This window comes from Achroia grisella, unplaced genomic scaffold, assembly GCF_030625045.1.
Source record: "Achroia grisella isolate CSIRO2021 unplaced genomic scaffold, CSIRO_AGI_Agris_v1 utg770, whole genome shotgun sequence".
In the NCBI taxonomy this organism is placed as follows: domain Eukaryota; kingdom Metazoa; phylum Arthropoda; class Insecta; order Lepidoptera; family Pyralidae; genus Achroia; species Achroia grisella.
Window position 1 is genome coordinate 3,740,005 of NW_026713016.1, and position 17,423 is coordinate 3,757,427.

Here is a 17,423-nt window from a genome sequence, read left to right on the forward strand (position 1 = left end):
TAGAATGGCAAACAAACTGACGATCTCATTAGTTAGATCAAATTTGGTGTTATTACAGCCTTGACCAATTTACTAAAATATTTATATTTAACGCGCGCTTTAGGGATAATGAGCAATATCAAAAATCATAGTGATATTTTTTATTGTCGACTGCCGAAAATCAGAGAAGCCATTAAAAATAACTTTAATGTTACATATTTATATGTATAATCTACTAAGTTCCAACACCGATTTGGATAGACTGTTATGGTGTAATATTGAAATTAATTAATTAAAGTAGGGGTATGACTGTATGAGTGACTTTTACCCTTATTGAAAATAAATAAACCTCACCCAACTTTGTAGCTTCCATGTTCAGGCACTTCGTAGCTTACGTCTCTGTCTTGTTCATCTTCGAGAAGCTTATGAGGATGCTCCTTTTCATTGTTGTGCTGAGCCAATCGACATCTTATAATTGCCCGTCCCGAATAATTTAGCAGCTAAAACAAAAAACATATTTAATATTATTGATTAACATATCTAATAATATGATATAGAGAGGAGCAAAGAGCGTTGTAGGTCCAATGTAATATACTGCCCGTAGGTTTGAACGGTGTAATAGTGATGTGAAGACAACGTTATTTAAAGCGGGTTATCAGTCGTTTTACACGTGCAGCCTGTGGTTTAGGTATAGGTACGTAGTGTAACGAACGATGTAGATTGTTCAATAAAAATTAAAATAATAAATCTAATACCTAATAGATAAAAGTGACGTGATGTTATAAGTACATAGTAAGTGCGTATTATGTAGAACTAAGATTTGTTCGTGGAACGGATACTTAAATAATTACTTCATAAAAACGGCTGCAACTTTCAAACGTGTCTATAATATTACGTATTTCGTTCAAATGCCACTTTTAGATGTTGTAGGATCCTTGTTTTCTAAGTATTGTCTATTTGGGTAACATAAATGCCATTAGGTGTTAAGTCCGCCATATGTACTTTTTACCTGTGTATGACGTGCATTAAAGTTATTTAAATAAAAAAATAAATAAAAATAAATTAGTATACTTTATTAGACGTGGCGTCACTTAGGTAGAACTCAAGCTGAGAAGGTTCAAGTTAAAACAATAAATTAATAAGTTTATTAGACAGGGCACGATATGGGATAGTGGTTTGTTTAAGATTTGCTTTAAGGGTCGTTAGCAAAAATAATAGTATAATTAAGTAGGACAAAGGGCGCGGGGAGGCAATGCGTGTCATGGTGGGATTGAGACACGGAGAAATCGGGACAGTTGGTTTTAAAACGGATAGCTGGCTAGTCGGTCTCAAAAGGGCAGTTGGAACGGATAGCGGGGTAGTCGATCTGAAATAAAGCGCGGTTACTGCTAGAACGAAGAGTGGGCTAGTCGGTCTGAATTAAAGGTTAATTTCCGCGTTCCTTGAGAGACGGCAACGAATAAAGAATCCGGGACGGTGGCCGAACAAGAGACGTCGACGGCAAAATGTTATTGGTGATATAGAATACTATGCTATGCTACCACATGACAGGTCGTATAACACTTTAATTATTTTTAAAATTATGTTGTAATATTATTTTAGTAATATGATAGATAATTTGGGTACCTACACTTTGGAGGAGAGAGCGGTGATGTTAACAATTGTATTATAAATATGATAATATCTGTGATACGTAGGATTGGGTTTCATTCATGTATATAGGTGACAAAGACAAACAAGCTTAATAAATCATGTTTCAACTTTTATTAACGGTTGCTGTAACTGTGAATGGATTTTAAGTACTAAATAAAGTATTAATTTTTATAATATGCTGAGTGTAATCAACAAACTATTGAACCGATATTTAAGGAGGAGCGACTGAAATGATGATGATATTTTATTTATTTTGATATAACACAGCTATTAAATTATATTTAATAGTGTATACTAAATATAATTTAATAGATTTTGTTCTTGACTTACTAAATGTATTGCTCCTGTCTATATGATTAATATTTAATTATTAAGTACAGCTTAATAATTGATAAATATTTATAATATAATCATTCATTTATATTAAGGGAAATCTTCTCTGACCTCCTAAGAATTTTGTGTGATTACTTTAATAGTTTTGAAGGATAACGGGAGCATTATGGGAGCATTCCTTTCTTTTCTCGAATGCATGTTTGTACACTTCCACAGGGTGGAAGTTACAAATAAAATATATTATCAAACCGAAACACAGCAATTCCCAAAAGTCGTATTGTATGTTTGTCTGTTTTACAAGGTAAAACCATGCAATTATAAGTATAATGTTGAACAGAAAGACAGTGGTTGCTTTAATTATTGTGATGGATGTTTGTACATTTCCACAAGGTGGAGATTGCAAATAATGAATAAGTAAATAGTATATTTTTCACAAGGAGAAAATATATTAAAATGGAATATTTAAAGGAACCTTTCCTTAATATGAACATATTGACTGAGCATATTGAAGACTATCACCGGAGTAATAATATTAATTGTTAAGGGATAACATTGACTTAATAATATTTATTGTTAAGGGGTAACACTGACTATCTCTTTATTGAACGAGTTGTGGATATATCCTTTCTGGGACTATTAATTTGAATTTTTAACTAATTGGGTTTTTGACAAGGAATAATACAATCATATGAATGTGATACATGTTACAAAACGAATTGTAGTTAAACTATATAATTATTTAAATACTAGATCGCGTATTTTTGTTAAACTCATAATGAATCGAGCATAAATAATGAAATATTTTGTATTGTGAATATAGTATCAGGTGAATATATAAATGTAATCTCTTTATTTCTTTTGTATAATCATAAATCAACATTACTACAATAACAAGATTTCTATGGACCTAAAGTAATTACTCGAATTTGACTTTGCGGTGAGAATGGCAAGTTCCCTGACCAGCATGGGGCGGTATGTCAGCGCCGAAAGGGCTCTAGGGTACATGGTCACAGCCGTACTAAACTGTGGATGGCCAGGAAGCCTGTAAATTAGGTTAACAAGATGTATGGACCTAAAGTATTTACTCAAATTTGATGTGGGAATAGCAAATTCTCTGACCAGCATGGTGCGGTATGAACGAAGCGCCGACCGGGCCTTAAGGTACGCGGTCATAGTCCTACTGTACTGTGGATGGCCAGAAAGCCTGTTAACTAGGTTTAATATATTTTCGGATGTTCTCCATGGTTATATTCACTTTTGACACTCGATTTACATCTGCAATGACTTGATTCGTTCATTGTCATCAATACTTATGTCGGGTCTTGAGGGCTCTCTTTCTCTTCTTGTGGTCAGGAAATAGCAGATGGGAGTCCCTTGCGCGAACCTATTTTAAGGGTTTAATTTAACTGTATCACTACCGTATGCGTCCATTCTGATAGAATGTATTTACAACTATAGTTTCAACTGGGTTAGTCTTCAATAATGCGACTAAGATATTTATCTGCTTTCTTTATCCAAATTTTCATACTACGAGTGAAACGACAAGTTGCGGCTACGAGTCGGTGTCAAAGTACGAGTATAACACGACGAGTCCACGCGACGAATGTGGCATCCGCCCGCATCCTGCTTACGGCTAGACCCCTGATAGTTCTAATATTAATAAGTTACATATAATTATAATTTTCAATCATTACCATGTAAACATTGTAACAGAAATATTATTATAACAAAGAGCAAAATCCAAGTTTCTTGCTCGTATCTTTTTGGTCGTAGATAGGGTTCCGAACGGGTGGTAAAGTCATTTAATATTAAAACCTGATACTATTCTCTAGGTAATATTCAGGTAGGCTTCATATTATTGCATTAGGTAATTTCTTAGTATTAATTGTAACAACGTAGAGTCCCAGACGATCACTAGGCCATCACAACGCCATATTTACTTAAGTGTTGAGATAGGGATAGTTAGGTCTGTGTTACGACTGTCTGTCGTCACTCAGTGTAGGTTATGTAGGGTTAGGGTTAGGATGTTACAGTAGAGGGCATACAACGCTCTTTGCATACAATATAATAATGGGTTTAGGATGTTGTTTGGGCTCCCTCGGTTTTGTAGTGCTTCAGAGATGTTTGCAGCAGCATGACTTTGAAGCCATAATGCAGAATAGAACTGCATCACTGATGTGTAGAATTCGGAGAAGCGCAAACAGCCTCCTAAACACCATAGCATATATGTCGGATTGTAGGCTCCAGAGGCACTGGATATCATTGAAACACTGCGGACCCAGTGCTTTTGAACATGTACATAGACTTAGATACATGAATTGAATGGATATAAATTGTAATTTACTAACATAGTTTATAACTTGTTTACTGACATAATATGGATGGTTATCCGAATGAAATAAATAAATATAATGTCTATGATTTAATAGACTAATAAATAAATGAGAACGTGTTACCTCTATTGTGGGATGAGTTTTCGATTTGTTAGCCACATACGATTTACCGAGTAGACACCCGTGAGTTCCAACCATTTCACTTTTATATCGGAACCTGAAGTGATCTTGGGGCTGCTCAACGATACGTAGGCATGGTTGATACTCTGTAAAAAAACTAATAAATTAGTTCTAAGATTAGACCACCAATGTGATATTGGTTATTTTTAATATTTGCTCCACCAACAATTAAATATTTATCATTTGTTTTTCTATTAGTATTATTATAGCCTATCTATATTCTAATTTCCATTCAAATCTGTCCAGCCATCTAAGTATAATTTAAAAAACACCATAACACGTTTTAATAAGTATCTGATCTGCCGTAACGACGGACGGCACCTAGCGCCGGACACTCCTACTATTTAAGAAAGTATAACCCTGTTCGATTCAAAGTATAAGTGAAAGGGGCGCGGGGGGCAAACAGCTACAGCATCACGTGCCGCGGCTCTCCAGTGATGCACAAGGCCAGAAACAGACAGGCAAAGAACAGAGTGTAAAACAAGATGCAATGGGATACAATATTCCTAAAATTTAACGCCTTTATTATATTATGTAGAGTGCCTAAATGATAAATTAAAGGCGTTAAATCGAGGAGAAACGATGAAACAAAAGTTGGGTAGGTTCACTACCACCTTCTCAGCAGAGTATGAACCAGTCTTGGTGGACCACGTTAAAGATTTATCTAACAGATGTATGCAGCTCATGAAAAAGGAAAGCAAACCAAAGGAAAGAGCGTAGACAAGGAAAAACAAGCAAAAACGTGAAGTCTAAAGGAAAAAATGGAAATAAAGTAGAACTATTAACTGAAACATCTAACACAAAAACACAGCAATTGCGTAATTTGTTTAAAAGACACTGACGAAGACTGGATCCAGTGCTCATCCTGTCGTGGGAAGGTACATGAAGCATGTACAGACGTTCCAGAGTGTGTAGATGGCTACATATGCGATCGATGCAGGCTATTTTGAAATGTCCGGTACTAAGTGCCACTTTTATAAATATCATTTTTTATTAACCAAGTTTGATTGATAGTGTTAATTATTTTTAAGCAGAGGTTGAGTTTTCTTTTATTTTTTTGATTTCTAACTTTGTTATGTACTATTAGTCATAAATAAATAAACATTCCTTAAAATATTTTTTGTTTTATTTATAAAAAACCTTAGGTGGCCGCCACTAGGGGACTTCCCTCTACTAGTGGTCGCCTAATGGTCGAAATTCTTTTATTATTTGAAATTATAACTTTAAACATTATTAACTTTCTATTGTTAAAGTATTCTATTTGTGTGTATCAAAAACTTGGTAGTATTTATAATGTTTTATTTATTGATTTAATGTATTTTTTTGCATATAAATAAAAGCAAATATTGGCTATTTGCATTCCTTCTCTATATAGATACCTAAACTATTTAATAGTTAATAAAATTATTTTCTGTTTTAGAACTATTTGAATGCTTGGCCATGACCGTAGCTGGCCTCTATAGTTTAAAAAAAAACTCTACAGTATGTGGCTGCTAAAAGCCTTCTCGTGCCTGCTGGTATGGTCATAATGTGAATTCAAACCTCTGCTCGTAAATTCGATTGTTTCTTTTATGTAAACAAAATGAGAAACAAGCGGTGAATGTAGCCTATATACACCGGGAACTTATATGCATTACGTATACCTACGTTCGGTGTGGAACACATAAACTCTTTAGTACCCTTGTCCTAAAATATGAATTATATTATTAGCTGCTTGTTCTTGATATAACAAAATTAAAACGCCTTTATGTTGCATTTTTTTTTACTTGTAATACTAATTGAGTTGAGGTGTAATACATGTAAATTAAAGCAGATTAATTCATCTAGGCAACCCATTAATAAAGTATACGATTTATTTGCAAGTCCTTATGACTAATCCCTGATGTCTTCGCCAAAACTAAACCAAAGGAATTTGATCATCTTTTCTTCAATATATATTACCACGGGACTAAAATGGTACTCGCATCCGAAATTACTAAATAAGGAACATGAATAAGTAAATAAAATATGTAGGTAAGTAAACAGTATTAAATAACATTATAACATGTGTACCTACTAGTGAAAACTACAAATAGTACCTAAATGTAAATCAGATGTTAATTATATACATTAAAAGGCATAATGGTATAAGCACAGATAACATAATATTACATAGTATAAGTTAATAAAATGTATAAGTGGCATTGTTATCAAGATTTCGCATTTGATTAGGAAGACGAAAAATTTTGAAACATAAACGTACTGTAGTAATTCATTATTACCAGTAAGTCACTATTTACTAGTGTGCCAAAAATGCTATTAATTAACAATGGTGCAATGTGTTTATTTTTAATATATACCATTGAAAAGAGCAATAAAGTGTGTCTGCATACATACATGAAACAAATAAGATACTACGAATCATTATGTCAATAAACTCTCTCAAGGTTGACGGAAAGATATTCTTTCTAGGAATAATTAATCTATCTGTTGCTAAATGATATGCATTTTGAATGTTTTACGTAGAATTTGTACAAAGATGTATGCGTGACAGACCTATCTATCTTATTTATTAGCTGCAAAGCGGCTTGCTATATATATTTTAGTATCCAATAAAGCACTGTAATTATAAGGCACAAAGCCTAGACATTGTGTATAGAAATTAATATAAAATAATTGTATTGTTTATTATTTTTATTTAATTGTTTTATTAAATATTTGTACCTAAGTATACAACTTTGTTGGGTTGGTGAGTTATTATATGAATTTAAACTGCTGAAACTATAAAATTTTACATGTAGGTACTGAATACTGAATTACACGCTGAGCATGTTTATCAACAAACCATTTTGGTAGTTTGTATTATCTGTAAAGCTCCTAATTATCTCTCAGTATCAGTTTTAGAACTAACTTATTCATAGTTGCGCATAAAGTTGGTTGCGATTCTGTGCACACTTTGAAGTTTTATCATTTAAATAATTATTTTTATGTTACATTAACCTTTTTTCTTTATTGGCAACTACCTATTTCCTTGTTTAACATTGATCAAGATCTTTAATTTTGTATTCTAGGTATTTCAAATATTCCTGACACTTTAAGTGTGACTAAAATTTAAATACCTAATTTATAAAAATTAAAATTAAACCGAAAGAAATGTATCTCTATCTATAATAAAAAATTTTATTCCACATTATTTTGCAATATATGTATTTATTTATAAAACAAATTATAACACCAAGGTCAAATATGTGTAATAACATTAAACAGTACCTACCAAAATATTTATATAATCGTCAATTATCAGTTTCACTTGTATTTTACACAAGATTCCTGGTGAATTTTATCGTTTGTCATACATTACGTATAGTTATCATATATTTATAAAAACCTTATCTCCTAAACCAATGACAATGTAAAGTTTATTATATCCCTATACCTACACGACCTACAGTATACGCCTACATTCCTTTAAATAAAAAATTGAGAAATACAAGCACAGAGCAGAAAAAAGAAGGAACAAAATATAAACCAATATGAAGTAAATATTTCAATGAAAATATTTTTGCTGCAAGTATATAAAACATTGTTTACTATTAAAAAAATATGTAATGGAAGGGGGGCAAACGGGACCCCTATTTTGTAAGCTTTTCTGGACATTTTATATATTCATCATCAATATCTCTGGTCCATCGTTAGATTTCTTGGTTCGTTTGGGTTTTTTATTTCTATCTCACTACGTTTCTCATTGTTTTGTCTTTCCAGTAAGTCATTTATAAATAGTCTGGCCATAAATACTGTTATAATAAAAATAAATAAAATATTACATTTGAATTTGGAATGCGTCAATATATTTTCTCATTTCGTGCCAATCGGTTGTCATATATTTAATGGAGTGGGGTGATAAACACAACCGCATAGATGTAAGTACATTAGACAAAGTAGACTCAAATACATAGGACAAATAAAAAGAGAGAAGTATTTCTTTGGCACGTACAAATTATATGCTTTAGCATTTTTTTAATAATAATAAATCCATTTGAAATCTTGAGTTTTTGAAGGTTCATGCCTTCGAAATCATATCAATTCCTCCATCTATCTAGGTCATATCATTTTATTGTAGTATAAAATATTCATTCTAACAGTCACTGCTGGAAGGAATATTTATTATGTGCTATTTAAAATGTTACACTGAAACCTGTACAGGGCACTGACATCTCAATGCAATTAGGATTTTTTTGATTCGGTAGTTTACATAACCTACAATTTCTTTGAAGCGAAAATTGTCTTGTTTAAACATGGTTCAATTATGAAAAATACTAAATATGTATCATGTATGGCACCAGCTATTAAATAGTTAGTGCTTCTTGTGTGGCCCTGTGCCAAAAATCTGTGGCATCGTTAATAAAAAATAGATTCGAATAAGCTACTCCTTTTCTTTAAAGTTCGTTGTTTAATGCATATTGTTATTATGTTTACTGTATTTATTTCTGTTCAAAGGGTATTACAGTCCAGTCTCAATTACAAAGTCAAAAATTCAATACCAGTAATAATTTCAATACCGAAGTGTTAAAAACTCATTATATCATTCAAATGATATGATAAGAGACTGCTACAGGTTTCTTATCCACTTTTATGTAACAACTTAATTGCAACAGATTAAAATTAATTGGTTTGCGATTTTGACGAATCAGAGTTGCAGTTGCGAGTTAAACTTAATGTTCGCAATGTAACAATTAAATAGTCTGTATAGCTGCAAAATTATATATTTCAATCTGTTTCAAATGAGAACTGTTAGTCGTTACATAATTAAAAATACCTCTTAACTATATTTCACTGTATACCTAATTTATTTTCAAACAGTCTGAAACGATCTATAGAATGATGTTTCTCAATTGCATTAATTTTTATTCGAATACATAATAAATAACACAATTTTAAACTTTTTTCAGGGTTATTTAAAAGTATACACAATAGTTATTTAAACATCAAGGCAAATATCCTGTTCATATAATATGTACAATAATAAATAACAACTTATCAAGAAAATGTTATAACAGAATATTGTATATAATCTAGTATATAATTTGATTACTTGTAAGCATGCGAATAGGGACGCATCATTAACCCAAAATAAACAGTCAAAACGTCTTCTTGGCACATTCACAATTGTTAATGTTGCAAGGTCCCAAAGCTCGCATGTGTAAGCGTTAATTGAACTCGAATTCATAAGTTATTTGTTAATTGTGAAGAAACGGTGATATCGCAGCAGTCTAAACTAGTGAGACTAAAAATATAAGAATACCAGTAATAGGATAAAAATATAAGAATGGAATGAGGTCAGGCAGTCAATTTGTCTACAGAAATTCAGAAGGTATTAATCACATTGATTGTGGGAAGAGATTGTTATAATCAGTGGGGATCAATGGCATAGTAGCCATTTTTAGTTCGAAAAACGGATTTAGATGGCGTCATTGGTATCGAATGGAATTCAACATTGTTTTGTAATCGTTTAAAACCCAAAACTATGTTTTTAAAAAGGTTTAATCTATTTTTAAAAAGTCATATATAGATGTTAAAATGAAATAATGCGTTTTGAAAAGTAATTTTCATATATTTACTCATTTTGTTGTTGCCCTGTATTTGTTTACAATTTAATCATTGCTAATTGGGGCTTATTGTTTCCAAAATACTTTCATAGATGGCGCTGTTTTCATTTGTATCACCGTATTTTAAATGTTTATTTTATATTTTCAAATAATAAGTACTTACTATATTATTATGATAAATTAAACATAAAAAAAGTTTAAGTAAATATAAAACAGCTAAACAAGAAAACCATATTATTCCAGTAATACTTATTTAGAAAGTGTTGCCATATTAAAAATAAATGCATAGATTTATCGATTTTTTCGAATAATCGATAACAAGATATTACAACGCATTATTCGATGGTGCTTTTAATTAGTCTTTGCAAACAGTAAAATTTCATCATTTTGTATTATACTCTTATTTGGAACGAATTGCAATGCATAATTTTTACTCGACGACGGCAAAATAGAGAGATTTTGACAGGTATGCAAGTACTATATATTTATCTGTTCGCTCATAACTTCGAAACTTGAAGAGGGAAATATTAATTAGATTGATCTGATACAAGTGTACTCTATTATATCAACCTCCACGCGGTCACCCTGGTAATTATAGCAATTAATGACATTAGTGACATAGTTCTTCTATTAAAAAAAATAAATACCTACTTATTGTAATTTAATGAATGAGAATTGAATGTGGTATAGAGTATATAAGGTCAGCTATACCTTTATGAAACCTCAATAAACAAGTGTTATATGGTATCTAAATTACTGACATTGGTAGCTAAATATGAGGATCCTCGAATTTTTAAAAATACTCATAAGAAACTTTACAAATACTCGAATTTTGCTTTTGTAGAAAGATATTTTCAACCTTACTAAATTGTACAAGGTTTTGAAACGATAATCATTCATAATACTATGATATATTACTGATCCTAGTACCTACTATTCATGATAATTAGTTTTTTAATATCTCCATTCGAGGGTAGGTTATTCATAATTTATATTATTAGATTTCATCACAAATAAAAATATCGATTTAAAATCGTAGGTTGGTCCATATTTTTTTATTATATCGAAATGACAACGAGTACTGGCAACATAAATGAAATGTTAAAAATATAAAATATAGGAATAAAAGAATAGGATAAACGACTTTAAGTCAAATGCTTAAAACATATTTTCACTAGCATTGGATTTTTTCTCTTTTTTCATCATTTAAGTTAAGTAGGTACTTCAACTTTTGAATTGTTCCTGTTCAGAGTTCATTGAACTTCTTATTTTTTGTCAAACTCAATAATTTAAATGTGTCTAAGGACTACTACAAATATTTAGTAAACTATCGTGTCTTTGAGGATTATCTCATACCAGGTATAACTATAAGTTGTTAAAAACTTGCATATGTATGCGTGTGTATCTTTCATATTAAAATATAATAAACATAGGTACTTGGTGACCGCTTTAATGTGGTATTATTATGTTTTTATTATTGTTATGAATGTAACTTCAAAAAACTAACACTGATTTTATAATTTTTGATTGATTGAGAAAATACTGAAAATTATTAATCAAAATAAAGTACTAAACAGTAGTATTATTTTTATATTTTATTAGAACTGAATGAATATGATGTATGAATAATATGTTTATTGTGCTAATAAGGTTACAGTTTAGTTACTTTCATGTAAGTTCATGAAAATGTAACATGGTATATGATATTGTTTTCAGATTTTCCTGACATCAACAACTTAATACTGAACAAAGTTTAAACAAATAAGAGATGATATTCTAAATCTCCTAGTCATTCAGATGAAGATAAATAACATTTTTACTATAAAGAACAGGAGTTCAAAAGAATAAGAAATATATTTATATATATGAACATTTTACTGTATAAAATAATAATGCAAGTAAAAATAAGAGAAAAAAGCAGAAGAAAAATCTGTAAATTATTAATCACAATGCAATTAATAATATAATTAAATAAGTAAGAAAGCAATGGACTAGTGATGAGAAGAAATTCCAAGTTAGAATTAGTTAAGAATTATGTGTAACCGACTGCAAATAAGTTTATGATTTAAGCTCATGATTATTATTATATTGCTTCATCAACAAATCCAGGAATATTTTGTGTACCAGGAATTAATTATGAAATGATTTTGATGAAATATTATGTCTTGATATTGATTTATTTGGAATATAATATAAAAATAACAGAAGTGTTTGAAGTTTTAGTGGTATAATAGACAAGCAGTGAAAGAAATATTATTGTAAATTATTAACAATTGTTTATTCTGTGATTAATAAATTATTTAAAAGTGTTTTATTACCTGAAATAAAAATTTTATGATCTTCAAGTGTTGTGTTCATGCAATGTTAGTTTCACCTCATTTGATTTAAAATGTCAGGAATTATTTACTACACAATGATTTTGTATTAGATGGTAATCATATATATTTTTTAATGCAATGTGTATAATAATTCCCATTTACATCAAAAAACTTTGTGTAAATCTGTATTTCTCTGTCTATAGACTTTGGTTGTGGAATACTAATAAGAAACAAAATCTAGAGACTAGTATATCACAGCATCCCAGAACCTTGTATTTAAGTCATATAAGGACTTAGTACCTACCTAATACTTGCTACTTTTTTAATCAATTAATTAATTTGATCTCAATCATCATGATGAACAATGATGATAATGTTGAGAATACTGCCAATGATGAATTTTATGGTGGTCATAAATAAATACCACCGTCACTATCGTCAACAGTCATTATTGATCTCATCATCATCACCGTTACCCTCCTTCATCCATATTGTCAAAAGTTACTACCTACTATTATGAACTGAAATGGTAAATAAGCTGACGATCCATCCAACCACGACGCTATCCGACGTACATAATATTACGTATATATTATTAAACAGCATTACGTCATCATGTCGTGCCCGCTATATCCCGCATACGTTATCATTCCGGAGAACATAGATGTTATGTCCAAATATCCTGTAATTTCGCAGCTTAATTTCAACTGAATAACAACTTACATAAATACCAAAAAACTAGCAGTAAAGGCGTAGTTTGTAGATATCGAAGGTTCTACAAATAGGTATAACATCAAAATAAGTACCTACATGTCATTAGCACCGATGTAGTATCCCTGAAAAAACCTATACATATAACAGATTGATGGTTTGCAGATATTATTTTCAGTTTTACAAATTGCCAGTTTACCATAATTAACTACATATTGAGAAATAATTATATACTGAAAATTATATGAGGTATCCATATGCACATCAATTGATTATAGCTAAAATCTATCACTATCACATAACAATTTAAATAAAAAAAACCGTATTAAAATCGGGTTATTCGTTAAGGAGCTATTGCTCCTTAACCGATAGCCCGATTTTAGTGCAGACGCGTTACGACATATCTTCGTCGGGAGAAAAAAAGTAGGCATGTAAAAAAGTAACTGTAACATAGTACATAGATACATAGGTACATTAGCCGTGTCTGTAGACTGTCAGCGAACAATATTATACCTACATTGAATTTTCGATTGTACCCAATCAGGAGTTCGATACAGTTATATACCTATTATGTACGTATCTTTGCAAAACAGATGTCATGTAGACCGAATTCTCTGCCATCTATTTTCATGCTTTATTACTAATCACCCACTAGTAATCCGAACTGCTTCAGATATAGCGACATCTAGCGCCTACGGCGGCGAAATAAAATAGCCCGAAGAATAGCCCGAGTTAGGAAGGAACCATTTTCTTGTATGGGATGGGGTATCTGTATGTAATATTATATTATCTGTGGTTATAATGAAAACGAGTGCTATTATTGCAAGCAATACACGTCAGTTTGACCCTCTGGAAATAATTTTCATTAATTCCATGAATTTGCTACGATGAGCTGGGGGACCTGATATTATGCTTATCGTATCACCCCTCACTGGTGGTCCGCAGGCGTTAGCGTCGGTGGATGCAACACTCCATATTAATTCGTACAAAAAAGCAACAAGTTTTCCAGTGAATCCGCGTGAAGGGTAAACTTGACAATGTTTTTTTTATTATATTTATCGACCACATCTGTAATCCGGTAATAGGAACTTACAGATTACGGAGCTCGCCATATTTCCAGCAATGATATTAATAGTCCCAATTAGTAATTTACCATTTACAATTCCCTTAATGCCAATGTGACTCCTTGACATAGCTACAAAAGCAAATATATTAAGTATATATTATTAAATATCTATTTGTGAAATATTTTTTTAAAACAATATATATAATAATAATAATATTGAATGTGATACAGAATAGTCCAACCAGCGACATCTCAAATGAATTATAAAACATTAAAAATAATTTAACAGTATTAATTTTAGTCAGAACTTCATATAGATACCGAAGAAGTTGTATGGGCATATAAAGGAATTTGCAGCACAGCACAGGGGCAATAAGACACATGTTTCAGGCCACAGTATAGCTGAACTAGACTCGAAATTGGAAAAAAATTCATAAATTTTGGATGAATGATTGGATCATATGATATAATGGCCCTAATTGCATATCAGACAAAAGAAAAGTTCACACATTGTGAAAGCACAAATTGAAAGGATACTGAATTGAACAGAAAAATAATTTACCTATAATCTGTTTTTTAACCTCGGAGATAAATTTGACCTACCTATTTACCTACCTATTTTTATAAGAGCTCAGAATGTTTGTTAATGCATTTTAAATAATCTGGGTAACAGTAACAAACTATAAATAAATTACCTACTTTTTATTGTGATGAAATATTTCAATATCTTCATTATCAATAGTCAGTAAGGACAATATGTGTAAAGAAACAAAGTAGGAGTAAAGCATATAAAGTATAAAACCATAACCAACATTGATTTGAGTTGTCATCATACCTAACAAAAAAATAATTTCCTTAAAAACATCCTTCTCTTTTGATGAATGAAATACACATTCTCTATATGTTTATATAGATAACTGCATTGGTAAAGTGAATTGGAAGTATTGGATCTGTATTTGACAATTTTAGTTGCAGACACAACTGCCACGCCATCTATTGTCAAGTAGCAAAATTAAATAGTCATACCATTATCAAACAAATAGTATGCTACTTGGCAATATGTGCTTTTGAGTAATTTCCATTATTAATCTTTCCTCGACTCATAGTGGTAATACAATAACCAACATTTCATGATAGTCTGAACACTTAAACTAATTTGATATATTATTTGCTATACTATATTATTTTTATTACCCACTGTTTTCCTGTTCTTAATATAAAATTTGGGAAAAGCTAATATTTTATAAAATTTAATATTTTTCATGGTAAAGAAATAAATGTGATAAAAAACTTCAAAGATTGAAAAATGTTATAGACAATCTGAACTATAATAAAATTGGGTAGATACATTGATAAACATTATATACATATGAAATAAAAATCAATGGCCAAATGCATGTAAGCATATAATTTCAGAATGGCTACACCGCACCTATTTGCTTGTAACACAATGGGTAAGCACAGCCTAATTGTATAAAATGTATTGACTCAAGTTTACAAACTTAAATAATATTATGCAGATAAAAAAATATATAGAAAGATATTTCCTTCTAATTAAACAAACATAATTGTTTACATATTTCCTTATAGTAACCTGTTTGTTTACATTTTAGATTAGAATTTCATTTTTAAGTATAGTTTTGCACAGTTTATATATTAGAATGTTTCTCTTACTTCAACTAATCTCATACATACAAATATATTATGGTCTCTAGATTTTATTGATCATATATATCAATTTGTATATTTAAGAAACTGATAAGGATTTATAGTTTGACAAATAACCTTACTTATGGTGACAAATTATTTGCGTTGGCTAATATATCATTACATTACTATTCTTATCACTAAGGATACATTTAAGAAATATAATTCATAATATATTGATGTTAATTTTAGTTTATTTACCACGAAAATAATGTAATCTATAAATGCGAATAGATAGATAATTTGAGAAATATGTTATTTAGTTGCTAATTGTAAGCAAATGTCACAAATATATATAGATATCAAGAAATAATCTTACTTACCATAATGCATATTGTAATTTTTGTCCGTACAAGACAAGCTATTCAGTGAGAATGCTAGCTGAGGAACTTGTTGCGATGGAGAACTGTATGGGGACTCTATGAACACGTTTTGTGATAGTGGAGAGGGAGAACCAAAGTTTGATGATTCTGTATCTTGGTCACTAGCAATAGCTGACATTGTTCACACTTGTAAATACCTCACAAATTATTATATACACTGGGTTATTAATATAGACAGTAAATTTATCACTAATTCTACAATAATAAAAAATAAAACAGTATTAATAAAATTGAAATTGCGTTTTGTTAAACGTTGAACAACAAGAACTACTAAGTAAATAATCAGTATGACTGCTATCTAAGAGTTGCTATATATCGTAATTAAAGTTCCCCATTACTAAATCTATTTATTTCTAACATTGCCATCGGTGGCGCTGACATGTTACGAACAGAACAATTAAATGTGATAATCAAAAAACTTAATACTAAAGTAAGTGAGGTGGAATTGCTAATGAAACATCTTAAGCTTAATAGCAATTAGCCCAGGCTTTTGAAATACCTTCTACAAAGATAAAAGTTTAAGGGAACAAGTGTATTGATGATTTTTAAATAATAAATTGAAAAGCAGGATTATTATAATCTTATTTGTACAGAGCAATTGACTTGAACAATGATTTTTTAAAGTCATATACAACATGTTACACATACACAATGAAATTGCACAAGGGTGGGGTAATTTCCTTAAGTATGGCTACATTATACTCATACAAGGTCGACGAGTCGTTGACGTCAGAAATTTTACTAGCCGGGGAAGAACCAGTTACCCATGAATCACAAAAATCCCCACAATCACAAAGATTTACTATTTTTACTCTGTTTTACAAGACAGCCGTGACGGACGACAAATATGTTATTAATATTTGTATAAATAATGTAAATTTTATAAAAAAAGATTTAATTAAACTCACTTTCTTAAAATCACAACTTGTGTCTGACGTAGCTATAATCTATTATACATTCCAAAATAAGTTCGCATCTACTTTATTCATTTTAGATCGATCACAACTGAAGTTAGAGATAATTGACCATCCCCTAAGTTTATAATCCTTCATGTTTTTTTAGTGTGCAAATATGTTGCTTCTTTTCAGCAAGAATTCAGAAGGTCAGTTTCCAAGTGAAACCTTAAAAGGAGGAGTGGAGGTTGACTTTAAACCGTATATTGCTATATGGGACGT

The 17,423-nt window shown here is 30.6% G+C and overlaps 1 protein-coding gene across 1 annotated transcript in view; it reads right to left on the reverse strand.

The window, feature by feature from the left end:
• Positions 1-16,525, reverse strand: part of LOC131850433 (nuclear factor NF-kappa-B p110 subunit) — a 54,743-nt gene extending 38,218 nt beyond the window's left edge. Inside the window, exons 1-3 of the mRNA XM_059200647.1 lie at positions 16,189-16,525; positions 4,422-4,564; positions 334-479 (exon numbers count right to left, since the gene is read on the reverse strand). Of these exons, the coding sequence (XP_059056630.1) occupies positions 334-479; positions 4,422-4,564; positions 16,189-16,366 (467 nt within the window). The 5' untranslated portion in view covers positions 16,367-16,525. The remainder of the gene's footprint in view (positions 1-333; positions 480-4,421; positions 4,565-16,188) is intronic.
• Positions 16,526-17,423: the final 898 nt, after the last annotated feature.